Source organism: Pelophylax lessonae, assembly GCF_965119305.1.
Source record: "Pelophylax lessonae genome assembly, chromosome: 5".
Classification (NCBI taxonomy): domain Eukaryota; kingdom Metazoa; phylum Chordata; class Amphibia; order Anura; family Ranidae; genus Pelophylax; species Pelophylax lessonae.
Genome location: NC_138772.1, coordinates 563092946 through 563106398, shown reverse-complemented (window position 1 = coordinate 563106398; position 13453 = coordinate 563092946). Strand labels below are relative to the sequence as shown.

General features: G+C 49.8%; 1 protein-coding gene across 4 annotated transcripts in view; it reads right to left on the bottom strand.

The window, feature by feature from the left end:
- The window catches only part of SMARCD3 (SWI/SNF related BAF chromatin remodeling complex subunit D3), a 132432-nt gene that overhangs the window by 9187 nt on the left and 109792 nt on the right, over positions 1-13453 (bottom strand). For 2 of the 4 annotated variants that reach the window (XM_082258726.1, XM_082258724.1), the window contains 7 exons: positions 12708-12895; positions 12585-12627; positions 12211-12333; positions 11952-12074; positions 11393-11488; positions 10698-10799; positions 1929-2090 (listed from right to left, as the gene is read on the bottom strand). In XM_082258726.1, coding sequence (XP_082114852.1) covers positions 1929-2090; positions 10698-10799; positions 11393-11488; positions 11952-12074; positions 12211-12333; positions 12585-12627; positions 12708-12895 — 837 coding nt within the window. Of the gene's footprint in view, positions 1-1928; positions 2091-10697; positions 10800-11392; positions 11489-11951; positions 12075-12192; positions 12334-12584; positions 12628-12707; positions 12896-13453 lie in introns of all 4 variants that reach the window. The other 2 variants (XM_082258725.1, XM_082258723.1) reach the window with 1 other exon arrangement.

Here is a 13453-nt window from a genome sequence, read left to right as displayed (position 1 = left end):
GCGGTGTGATCGGTGTAGGTGGTGAGCGGTGTGATCGGTGTAGGGGGTGTGAAGTGTAGGGGGTGAGCGGTGTGATCGGTGTAGGGAGTGTGAGGTGTGATTGGTGTAGGGAGTGTGCGGTGTGATCGGTGTAGGGAGTGTGAGCGGTGTGACCGGTGTGGGGGGGTGAGCGATGTGATCGGTGTAGGAGGTGTGATCGGTGTAGGGGGTGTGAGGTGTAGGGGGTGTGAGATGTGATCAGTGTGGGGGGTGAGCGGTGTGATCAGTGTGGGGGGTGAGCGGTGTGATCAGGGTAGGGGGTGAGCGGTGTAGGGGGTGAGCGGTGTGGGGGGGTGAGAGGTGTGATCGGTGTGGGGGGGTGATTAGTGTAGGGGTGAGCGGTGTGATCGGTGTAGGGGGTGTGAGGTGTGAGGGGGGTGATTGGTGATCGGTGTAGGGGGTGAGCGGTGTGATCGATGTAGGGGGTGTGAGGTGTGATCGGTGTAGGGGGTGAGCGGTGTGATCGGTGTAGGGGGTGAGCGGTGTGATCGGTGTAGGGGGTGAGCGGTGTGATCGGTGTAGGGGGTGTGAGGTGTGATCGGTGTAGGGGGTGAGCGGTGTAGGGGGTGTGAGGTGTGATCGGTGTAGGGGGTGTGAGGTGTGATCGGTGTAGGGGGTGAGCGGTGTAATCGGTGTAGGGGGTGAGCGGTGTGATCGGTGTAGGGGGTGTGAGGTGTGATCGGTGTAGGGGGTGAGCGGTGTGGTGTGATCGGTGTAGGGGGTGAGCAGTGTGAGCGGTGTAGGGGGTGTGAGGTGTGATCGGTGTAGGGGGTGAGCGGTGTGATCGGTGTAGGGGGTGAGCGGTGTGATCGGTGTAGGGGGTGAGCGGTGTGATCGGTGTAGGGGGGTGAGCGGTGTGATCGGTGTAGGGGGTGAGCGGTGTGATCGGTGTAAGGGGTGAGCGGTGTGATCGGTGTAGGGGGTGAGCGGTGTGATCGGTGTAGGGGGTGAGCGGTGTGATCGGTGTGGGGGGTGATTGGTGTGAGGTGTAGGGGGTGAGCGGTGTGAACGGTGTAGGGGGTGAGCGGTGTGATTGGTGTGGAGGGTGATTGGTGTGAGGTGTAGGGGGTGAGCGGTGTGATCGGTGTAGGGGGTGAGCGGTGTGATCGGTGTGGAGGGTGATTGGTGTGAGGTGTAGGGGGTGAGCGGTGTGATCGGTGTGGAGGGTGATTGGTGTGAGGTGTAGGGGGTGATTGCTGTGATCGGTGTAGGGGGTGAGCGGTGTGATCGGTGTAGGGGGTGAGCGGTGTGATCAGTGTAGGGGGTGAGCGGTGTGATCGGTGTAGGGGGTGAGCGGTGTGATCGGTGTAGGGGGTGAGCGGTGTGATCGGTGTAGGGGGTGAGCGGTGTGATCGGTGTAGGGGGTGAGCGGTGTGATCGGTGTAGGGGGTGAGCGGTGTGATCGGTGTAGGGGGTGAGCGGTGTGATCGGTGTAGGGGGTGAGCAGTGTGATCGGTGTAGGGGGTGAGCGGTGTGATCAGTGTAGGGGGTGAGCGGTGTGATCGGTGTAGGGGTGAGCGGTGTGATCGGTGTAGGGGGTGAGCGGTGTGATCAGTGTAGGGGGTGAGCGGTGTGATCAGTGTAGGGGGTGAGCGGTGTGATCGGTGTAGTTTGTGAGCGGTGTGGGGGGTGAGCGGTGTGGGGGGTGAGCGGTGTGATCGGTGTAGGGGGTGAGCGGTGTGATCGGTGTAGGGGGTGAGCGGTGTGATCGGTGTAGGGGGTGAGCGGTGTGATCGGTGTAGGGGGTGAGCGGTGTGATCGGTGTAGGGGGTGAGCGGTGTGATCGGTGTAGGGGGTGAGCGGTGTGATCGGTGTAGGGGGTGAGCGGTGTGAATGGTAATGTTATGGTTGTAATGGTTTCGGGAACCAAAGGGTGGGAATGGACAGACCTGCTGGAAATATTTGTCCCCGGTGATATATTCCTTGTCATGACAGTCCTGGAGTTTGTTGGTCTTGATATATTGCCAGAGTGCCTGGATAATGATGGCTCGTGTCTGAGTGTGGATTCCCAGGAGACGGGCAAGACGAGGGTCCAACTTAAACTGCGGTGGCTGTGAGAAGAAGGACACATGAAGTTAACCAATAGATGAGGCCTAAAGGCAAAAGATGGCTGAAGATAAAATGTAGCCACATTCTGGACTGAGAAAAGTGGTTGAGGACATGAATTGTGAACCAAACACATATTATACAGATTACCTGTACTTCTTCTCAGTCTTCCAAAGATAAATTCTCAAAGTGTGGTAAGATGCTAGGGGGAGGTTTCTACATTTTTTTTAGCATTGACATAAATTACAACAGCTCCACAAACAGTGAAATGTGAAGAAAGCACCTCCATCAAATGTTTCCATCCACGAGTCCTCCTAGAGCTGAGGTGACTTTCATCAAATGTTTCCATCCACGAATCCTCCTAGAGCTGAGGTCACTTTCATTAAATGTTTCCATCCACGAGTCCTCCTAGAGCTGAGGTCACTTTCCTTAAATGTTTCCATCCACGAGTCCTCCTAGAGCTGAGGTCACGTTCCTTAAATGTTTTCATCCACGAGTCCTCCTAGAGCTGAGGTCACTTTCCTTAAATGTTTCCATCCACGAGTCCTCCTAGAGCTGAGGTCACTTTCATTAAATGTTTTCATCCACGAGTCCTCCTAGAGCTGAGGTGACTTTCATCAAATGTTTCCATCCACGAGTCCTCCTAGAGCTGAGGTGACTTTCATCAAATGTTTCCATCCACGAGTCCTCCTAGAGCTGAGGTCACTTTCATCAAATGTTTCCATCCATGAGTCCTCCTAGAGCTGAGGTCACTTTCATTAAATGTTTCCATCCACGAGTCCTAGAGCTGAGGTCACTTTCCTTAAATGTTTCCATCCACGAGTCCTCCTAGAGCTGAGGTCACTTTCATCAAATGTTTCCATCCACGAGTCCTCCTAGAGCTGAGGTCACTTTCATCAAATGTTTCCATCCACGAGTCCTCCTAGAGCTGAGGTCACTTTCATCAAATGTTTCCATCCACGAGTCCTCCTAGAGCTGAGGTCACTTTCCTTAAATGTTTCCATCCACGAGTCCTCCTAGAGCTGAGGTGACTTTCATCAAATGTTTCCATCCACGAGTCCTCCTAGAGCTGAGGTGACTTTCATCAAATGTTTCCATCCACGAGTCCTCCTAGAGCTGAGGTGACTTTCATTAAATGTTTCCATCCACGAGTCCTCCTAGAGCTGAGGTCACTTTCATTAAATGTTTCCATCCACGAGTCCTCCTAGAGCTGAGGTCACTTTCATCAAATGTTTCGATCCACGAGTCCTCCTAGAGCTGAGGTCACTTTCATTAAATGTTTCCATCCACGAGTCCTCCTAGAGCTGAGGTGACTTTCATCAAATGTTTCCATCCACGAGTCCTCTTAGAGCTGAGGTCACTTTCATCAAATGTTTCCATCCACGAGTCCTAGAGCTGAGGTCACTTTCCTTAAATGTTTCCATCCACGAGTCCTCCTAGAGCTGAGGTCACTTTCATTAAATGTTTCCATCCACGAGTCCTAGAGCTGAGGTCACTTATTTCTAAGCTATTTTTTCTAGGCTTTGGAGGCACCCTGAAAAGGATTGAGGTCTTTCCCATTTCACTACAGACTGTTAAGATTATTGTCTATAAAAGGGAAGATATTGAAGGGGGTGGTAAAGGACTGTATGCAATAGCAAATTGTATGAACTATACCCAGCATGGACTAATGATGTTACCTAATGGACGTATTTTCTTCTTGAACAGAAGATGGTCTGTGTCACCTATCTGGACATGGCTCCATACAACAAATCTTCAAATGAAGGCAATTGGATGTCCAGAGGACACCTGGAGTTGTGAAGGAAGATTCATAATTTAATATACACTATACTGACAAAAGTATTGGGACGCCGGCCTTTACACACACATGAACTTTAATGGCATCCCAGTCTTAGTCCGTAGGGTTCAATATTGAGTTGGCTCCGCCCTTTGCAGCTATAACAGCTTCAACTCTTCTGGGAAGACTGTCCACAAGGTTTAGGAGTGTCTATGAGAATGTTTGACCATTCTTCTAGAAGCCCATTTGTGAGGTCAGGCACTGATGTTGGATGAGAAGGCCTGGCTCGCAGTCTCCGCTCTAATTCATCCCAAAGGTGTTTTATCAGGTTGAGGTCAGGACTCTGCAGACCAGTCAAGTTCCTCCACCCCAAACTCATTCATCCATGTCTCTATGAACCTTGCTTTGTGCACTGGTCCAAATCATTTGGGGGAGGGGGGGATTATGGTGTGGGGTTGTTTTTCAGGGGTTGGGTTTGGCCCCTTAGTTCCAGTGAAGGGAACTCTTAAGGCGTCAGCATACCAAGATATTTTGGATAATTTCATGACCTCAAGTTTGTGGAAATAGTTTGGAGATGGCCCCTCCCTGTTCCAACATGACTTCACACCGGTGCACAAAGTAAGGTCCATAAAGACACGGATGAGTGAGTTTGGGGTGGAGGAACTTGACTGGCCTGCACAGAGTCCTGACCTCCACCCGATGAGAAAAACTGGATTTTTGTCTTACCGTAAAATCCTTTTCTCTTATGTTCATTGACAGACACAGCTCCAGAATCTTCTTGACCATTGGGTTTTGCTGCCCCCTACAGGAGTAGGATACTAGGCAGGAAAAAACTTTACCATGCCTATGGGGCAGTCCCAGGGGGTATACTCTCACTTCCTGCTATAGGCATTCAGTTTTGTTATTGAACAGACAAGGACTCACTGCTCAAGGTGGTGTGATTGCCTGATGACCCACACCGGTGCATGCCCCGGCTCGCCTCCGTGAAAACTTGATAAAAGAAAAGGAATTGGCAGCACTCCAGGTTGAGTCAAAATCCAGATTTATTGACTGGACATCCAAATATGACAATCGTGACAAGGTAGACGTGTTTCACACACAGTCTGTGAAACGCGTCTACCTTGTCACGATTGTCATATTTGGATGTCCAGTCAATAAATCTGGATTTTGACTCAACCTGGAGTGCTGCCAATTCCTTTTCTTTATTCAGTTTTGTTGCAGGCAGTGTCAGAAAAAAAATAACCCAACTCAATAGAGAGATGGGAGCTGTGTCCGGCAATGAACATCAGAGAAAAGGATTTTACGGTAAGACAAAAATCCCATTTTCTCTTTTGTTCATTGATGGACACAGCTCCAGAATCTTCTTGACCATTGGGATGCCCCAAAGCAGTGTCAAAATGAGGGGTGGGAAAACACAGCAGAAAAAAATTCCCAAAGGCTAAACCTAGCCAACCAGGTAACACGGAGCTCAACCAGGAACTGGAGCTCACCTAAAAAAAACAATACCAAGTCCTCTCAAACAGTGGCCTGCAAAACCTTGTGGACGAAAGCAGCATCCGCAGATCCCAACACATCTACTTTGTAGAACTAGGTGGCTGCCTTGCAAACCTGCATCACCGACGCCTGATGACGGAAGGCTCAGGAGGCACGAAGTGCCTACGTAGAATGCGCCTTAACAGGGAAAGGAGGAACCTGACCCTTGATCGAATAAGCCTGCACTGCCGTTTGTCTCATCCATCTGGAATTGGTCACGGCAGACATGGCCAACCCCTTGCAAGATCCATCCGTGAGGACAAAAAGGGAGTCTGATTTCCTAAACGATTGGGTTGCCGCAAGGTACACCCTGATCGCCCGAACCACATCCAGAGAATGCAAGGCAATCTCCTTAGGATGCCTAGGCTTAGGACACAGGGAAGGCAACACAATGTCTTCCTTCAGATGGAAGCCAGAGACAACCTATGGAAGGAACAATTGACAAGGGTGAAGCACCACTTTTTCTCTGTGAACCACCAAGTAGGGTGAATGACAAGACAAAGCTGCCAGCTCCGACACCCTGCTTGCAGAAGTAATAGCCACCAAAAAAGCTACCTTCTGGGACAATGTCAGCAGAGGAATCTTGCAAATATTTTCGAAAGGAGGTTTCTGAAGAACTGACAGCACCAAAATGAGGTCCCACGGAGGCAACGGAGACCGCACAGGTGGAGCCAAGTGGCGAATCCCCTGAACAAAGGTGCGAACCAAGGAATGCGTAGCCAAAGGACGTTAAAAGAAAATCGCCAAGGCTGAAACCTGGCCCTTGAGGGTACCCAAGGCTAGGCGCTGTTCCACACCTCTTTGGAGGAATGCCGAAATTCGAGCCACCAAAAATGAACAGAGAGAAACCCCCAGAGACGCACACCAAGCAATGTATGCTTTCCAAACGCGATGGTAAATCTTCCTAGAGGTAGATTTCCTAGCCTTTACCAGCCTGGGAATCACCGAGTCAAGACAACCCCCTATCCTTCAGCACCTGGCTTTCAACAGCTAAGCCGTTAAGGCCAGCGACTGTAAAGAAGGAAGGAAGATTGGCCCTTGGGCAAACAGGTCTTCTCTGAGAGGAAGTCGCCAAGGGACATCGGCGACCAGTCATACTAGATCTGTGTACCAAGGCCGGCGAGGCCAGTCTGGGGCCACAAGGATGACCGGAATTGTTTCTGCCTCCATCCTTCGTAGAAGTCTTGGCAGAAGTTTGAGAGGGCGAAAGGCATATATCAGACAGGGCCACCAATGCATCCGAGGCGTCAGTTAGAGGATCTCGAGACCTTGCCACAAATCTCTGCACCTTCCTGTTGAGACAAGAGGCCAACAGGTCCACCTTGGGAGTTCCCCACCGGAGATACAGCTGGTGAAACACCTCTGGATGAAGCGAGCACTCCCCTTTGTCCAAGGCCTGTTGACTGAGGTGATCCGCCTGCCAATTTTCCACCCCCGGAATATGCACGGCAGAGAGAGCTGGAACGAAACGTTGCGCCCACCTTAGAATGCCAGCTACTTCTCAAGCCGCAAGGACACTTTTTGTGCCCCCTGGTGATTGACATATGCCAAGGCTGTGGCATTGTCCGATTGAATCTGTCCTGGAAGCCCCTGAAGTGGAACCGTCCATTGGGCCAGCCAAAGTCAGATCGCCCGAAGTTCCAGGACGTTGATTGGTAGTCTGGACTCCTCCCACTGAGCACGATCCATGCCCAAAACACCACCCCACCCAGCCCAGGCAGGCTGGCATCCGTGGTGACCAACATCCAGTACAGGGGAAGGAAGGATTTTCCCTGTCGAAGAGCTGGAGAGCGAAGCCACCAGATCAGGGACCCCCTCGTACCCCCCTGGATTGGATTGTCTAGAGACTGTGGATTCTTGGCCCACTTGGCAAGAATCTCTCTCTGCAGAGGTCTCGTGTGGAACTGTGCAAACGGAACTGCCTTCAAGGTAGACACCATCAGGCCCAGAACCCGCATGCAAGTCCTGGGAGACGACCGACTGCTGGACAACAGAAGGCGAATAGCATCCTGCTGGTTCTGGAGTTTGCCCAGCGGAGGAAACACCCTGGCTGAGGCCAAGTCCAGGGTCAGACCCAGATAGTCCAACTTGGTGGATGGAAACAGAGCAGACTTCTGGAAGTTTAAAGTCCAACCGAACTCCTGCGCAGAGTCCGCACAGTGATGTCCAGGTTGATTGTAGTTCTCACAGGAACATAACAAAATAAAAAGAGGAAAAAAATGCCAGGACCAGAAATCCCAGCAAGGAACGAGGTCCTTACTCCTGACTAGGCAGAAACAAACTGAGTGCCCATAGTAGAGAGAGGGAGTATACCCCCTGGGACTGCCCATAGACCATGGTAAAGTTTTTTCTCACTCCTGTAGGGGGCAGCATAACCCAATGGTCAAGAAGATTCTGTAGCTGTGTCCGTCAATGAACAAAAGAGAAAATGGGTTTTAGAAGAAAGTCAAAAATCCTATCTTCCCAATCATCTTCCAGGATAGCCTCTGAAAGGGTAGCTCCACCCACATTTCATGGGAATGGCTCCTCTCCACAGATTCTCAGTTTTAGGGTTTCCTTCAGCATGGCATGGCAGTAACACAGTGGAAATTTTGGGGAGTTGCACAGTTTCGGGTGTGATCTCTGGAAGTGTGGCTTCTCTTACCTTCCCTGTTGGAGGTTTTTTCTTTTGTTGTGAACTCATATCATCACAGGGGAGCATATGGGGTGCAATGTGAGTGACCCCCTGTACAAAGGGCCTTATAAGCAAGAGGCAAACAGCTTATGAAAGGGCGTGGCCAGAATCGAGATTAGTTCTGGATGGTGCTTGAGGCCAAATTCTGATCTACTGTAGACCTGACTGAAGAAAGGACAGGATATGCCCCATGGAGTACCATCTAGGTCAGAACTTCCTCTCTTTACCCCAAGCTAAGTGAACCTTCCAGGTGCAATAAAAGACTTTACCAGAACACAATTTTCTAGCTTTCAGGAGCATAGGGACAATGGAATCCCCTGGGCTTCAAACCATAGCAAAGCAAAGCCAGCCAGCAGGTTTGTGGATCAGTCCTGGAGACCAAAAAGGTTTGTTGGTCTGGAAGTGACCCCAGGAATCTGGTAGCAGTCAGACTATGCGAGTGCCATGTCCTCCTGGGACAGTATTGTGCAACAAGAATCACTGGAACGTCCCGCAGAGCAGCACAGGAAGAATCTTTACGTTCAAAAGTTTTTTATTTCCTATGTAGCACGGGAGCCGGTTAAAGCAGATTCCTCTGGGTTACCAATAGCAACAACTCATGAATTCTTAAGACTTTAGATTCTTGGCTCAGTTAGTAAACAGTCCAGGGGATTTGGTTTTTGTTGTTTTTATTTTATGATGGGATGGGAGAAGGGATGAGTGGGATACTCCAACTGAGTAAACTATGCACAAACCTGAGGACTTCTAGCTATTTTGAATGCGACAAGGCTGCTGTTTCACCTTGCCACTGAAGTGAAGTATTTGAAAAGGAAGCTATTTGGTAGATTAATCGGGGTTCTACTTGGCACCCCCTTTACTACTAACTGTGTGAGCTGACCTTCTGTCCACTGACCTCACTGGAGTGGTCCCCTTCCTGAACAGACCCCTTGGAAACCCCCCCTGGTACTCACAGACACTGTTTTTCCCAGGTAGCTCTGCCGGCAGCTCCACCGTCAGCTTCTCCAGGACCTTCAAGGCTCAGCTGCACACCTGGCTCACTAGGCCATCTGCCTGTGACCACTTCCCTCGACATGCAGAAGGAGAGACAGCCATCACCCTCCTCCTGGGACTCTGCTTCCTGCCAAAGACGCCCTGTCACATGTCCCCTTAGCTTTTATGGTCAATCCCAGGATGCACTGCAGTGGTGCCCTCCCACCAGGACGGTCACAAAAACCCGTGTGTCACTGGCTAGGTTTCCTCCACTGTCCAACATGCTCCCCTATTGGACACAGCGGGGACACTCCCTCAGACCAAGTGACTCACACCTGGACACATGCAACAGGCATAACTAATAGTTCAGGCTCCCCTGATAAGCAGATGGAGCAAACAAATGCTTTACCTAGGAGGGTGCTACATCTATACAAGTAAAAAGGTGTAAATCCAAACAGCCAATATCCATGTCAACAAAGGTGCTCGGAGCTGTACAGGACATGAAGAAGATACACGATAATGAGGGCACAGTAAGTGCGAAATGCATCATTACCTAATAAACCGTACAATCCAATGAAGTGCTATGCATACAGCTAAACAATGGCTCCATCAAAAGGGCCAAACATATCCAGTATGATGCAAGAGAGGAAGAAAGACCCCATGGATAGGAGGGCTGGGGATTTTTAAGGTTTTACAATCTATATCTAGTATGAAATTGGCCCTCAAGAATTCAGAAGAGCCCCAAATTATATAAAGAACTGGCAGGACTCCTAAAGTCATAAGAAAAAAAACAAAAATTGGGCAAAAAGCGCTCTAACAAAGCAAAGTTAGGACGCCATTCCTCAATGGATAAAACATATATATATATATATATATACAGTATTTATTGAACAAAGCACGGCATACAGAGGCAGGAGGTAGCCACATAAAGCGCTGCCAACAAAGGTAAAATACCTGGAAGTGGAGGCTACATGAGTGACAGGACAACTCCAGGGCAAGGGGTTGTCAGATTCAGGGCCTCCCCCAGACAGGTTATTTTATTGTTTCATGTTAAGTATGACTAAAATCCCAGATGGCCCCCCAGGAAGTGCCCAGACCCCGTACCATTTGTTTGACAATCTATTGCATGTTAGCCTAGAAATGGCCATTACTCTTCTGGTCCCATTGACTTTAGTGGAGTTCAGGTTGGGTACCCGGACTTTATTCATATTCAACAAACCCTGACTGACCCGAACCCACAGACATTTGGCTCATCACTAATATCCATGGAGTCCAGACCTTTACTGATGGGGGTCAATGATCAACCTGGCCGATTACATGCAGAACAATTGGCACAAACGCCTTGCAAACGTTTGATGTTGGGGTGACTGGACTATAGTTCCGTAACAAACATCTGGACCCTTTTATAATATTAAAACCACATTTGCTGTGTGCCAATCAGTCCATACCATTCTTCTCATTAGGGGGTCTTAAGCAGCTTGGCTATCACTGGCTATCACTGAGCTAAGCTCTCTAAGGACTCGTGGGTGGAAGCCATGTGTGGTGGCTTGTTTATAGTTAGCTTTTCAGGTCCTCTATGGACACCAATTTCTGACAACCCCAAGGGTACCTTCCTTCGCACTTGTCAAGACATTTGGCATGCAGTGAGAGAAGGATTACCTGGTAGTCCAGCATCAGCAGTAGTGTACAGCGCACACTGACATCTCCAGGACGCTTCACCTGGAAGCCATCTGTCTCCTGAGTGCTCGGGGTCCTGTGCCACTGAAAAGAAAAGCTCATCACCAGGGTGAACACATCAGCCCCCCTAGATAGGTGACACACGGGATACCCAACCCAGACAGGTGACACACGGGATACCCACCCCAGACAGGTGACACACGGGATACCCACCCCAGACAGGTGACACACGGGATACACACCCCAGACAGGTGACACACGGGATACACACCCCAGACAGGTGACACACGGGATACACACCCAAGACAGGTGACACACGGGATACCCACCCCAGACAGGTGACACACGGGATACCCACCCCAGACAGGTGACACACGGGATACCCACCCCAGACAGGTGACACACGGGATACCCACCCCAGACAGGTGACACATGGGATACCCACCCCAGACAGGTGACACACGGGATACCCACCCCAGACAGGTGACACACGGGATACCCACCCCAGACAGGTGACACACGGGATACACACCCCAGACAGGTGACACACGGGATACACACCCCAGACAGGTGACACACGGGATAACCACCCCAGACAGGTGACACACGGGATACCCACCCCAGACAGGTGACACACGGGATACCCACCCCAGACAGGTGACACACGGGATACCCACCTCTACCAGGTGATTGTCAGGTCCATATAAATCTTTATCCAGCTCAATCACCAAACTTTTAAAGAAGGAGGAGAACTTCCGCTTCATCTTGCTGGGCTGAGAACAGAAACATCCAGAGAATCAGCCAATCACAGATTGTTCCATGACCCCCTCCCTCCCAATCAAAGGTAAATATGAAAATCTGTGCTACAGTCAGCCCAGGCCTTTGTAATTGCCCCAATGACTGTCCAACCAATGTGACCTCTGCATAGGATGCCCTCCATTGAGGCCAGCGGGGAAGTAAGATTAAGTAGTTTGCCAGTGTTTTTCCCTCCCCCATTCACCCGTAACAAAGCCGGAAACTATTGGAGGCACAAAACTTTCCAGCTTCTCTGGGACACCTTGGAGCCTCCTAGGAATAGCCAAAGTCTGTGACCAAGTCTGCTGCCTGCTGACCACAACCACTGAGGGTGAGGATTTCCCCAACATCCCCTCTTAGTGCTTCTTATTCCTATTGTACCCCCCGGCCTCTCTATCGCTCTGATCCATCACCATCCATCCTTCAATAAATACCACTTACATCATCCAGCAATTTCCCTTCTACACGTAATTCCCATGAGGCAATGCTTCCATCTGAATCATCCGCATCCGGCTTAGCGGGATTAAACGTATTTGAAATGTAAAGTCGCAGTTTCCGTTTTTGCTGTGACAGGGAGAAGAGATTGGACCGTATCATGACAGCGGCTCACAATATCAGACACTCGAATCTCTGTACACACCCCTTCATTTTACAACCCTCGCCCCGTTTATTGTATATCTACCGTCAGTGGTCCTCTGACCTTCATTGGTCTCTTCAAGGCTTCCTGGATATCAACACGTTTCCTCATTATGGTTTGGTCCAATTTCCTCTCAAAAGCCAAAAGGTCCATGTAAGCCTGAGATTCCGGAACCAACTCCCGAATCTAGGGGGAGCAAGGGGGAAAATAATCGATTATGAGGTCCATGCTCATAAGAGGGGCACCCAGTAAGTCACCGATGACATGGACGGCACATTATATGACGCTATAGGAAATGCAGGTTGTAGAAATCATAATTCTTCGAGACAACCAAAAATAACAACCACCCAAGAGTTGGCATTGACAGGAATGAGAATATGAATCCAGAGTTTCTGAGAAATCATCACCCTCATCGGGAACAATATTGGGGGTATTACCCTCTGTGGTAGAATCTTATCCGCCATCTTTCTTCTCTTTGCGCTACATTTAGAAAGAAAAAAAAAATATTAATAAACTCCGCAAAAGGATTCTCTCTATCTTATAAGCCATGTGATTCTCACCTACGGCTCCGCCCTTGAGGAGGTGTGTTTTGTTGAACCTGGGGTGGTGCTGATCGTTTTCTGGTCGGTTCCATTACGGTTGGAGGGATTCCAGGACGGACCGATGGACTTCCACCAAAAGGAGGACCTGGAGGGCCCATGGGAGCGCCTTGATGAGGCATTCGGGCCCCAGAGGGCATCCCAGGACGCTAAGGCAGAGAAGGCCATTGTGTGGTTAGAATACAATACTGGACAGGACAAAGCTAATATTTCATTTACAAATCACATGAACATTTCTTACACTACCATGTCAACTTTCTAAGGTTAGGAGTAAGTAGTAGTAAATCTGGGGGGGAAGGGAGGGGGGAGGAGGGGTACAGATATGAAGAAAGGCTGATATAACTGTGGACAAAAGAGGCCAAGAGAAGAGAGGAAACTCCAGAAGAGATCCCACAAGGAGGAGATGGTACAGAAAAAAACAAAGTAGAAGAAGGGGAGCAACCAATGGAAATAAGAGGAGCCAGAAACCATCAGAGAGCTACGGACTGGATGGGGCTCTGGGGGGAGGGGGGCCCTGAAGATCATGAGCCAATCAGGAAAAGATCTGAAATAGAGGAAGAAAGTAGAGAGGAGAACTGCATAGGAAAGAGATGAACGAGAGAGAGAGGAGCATAAGAGGAAAACATTTACAGCAGAGAAGACAATAGAAAATCTCACTCAAAAGAAAGGAGACCAACGTCACAGAAAAAAAGAGATCACAAGAGGAG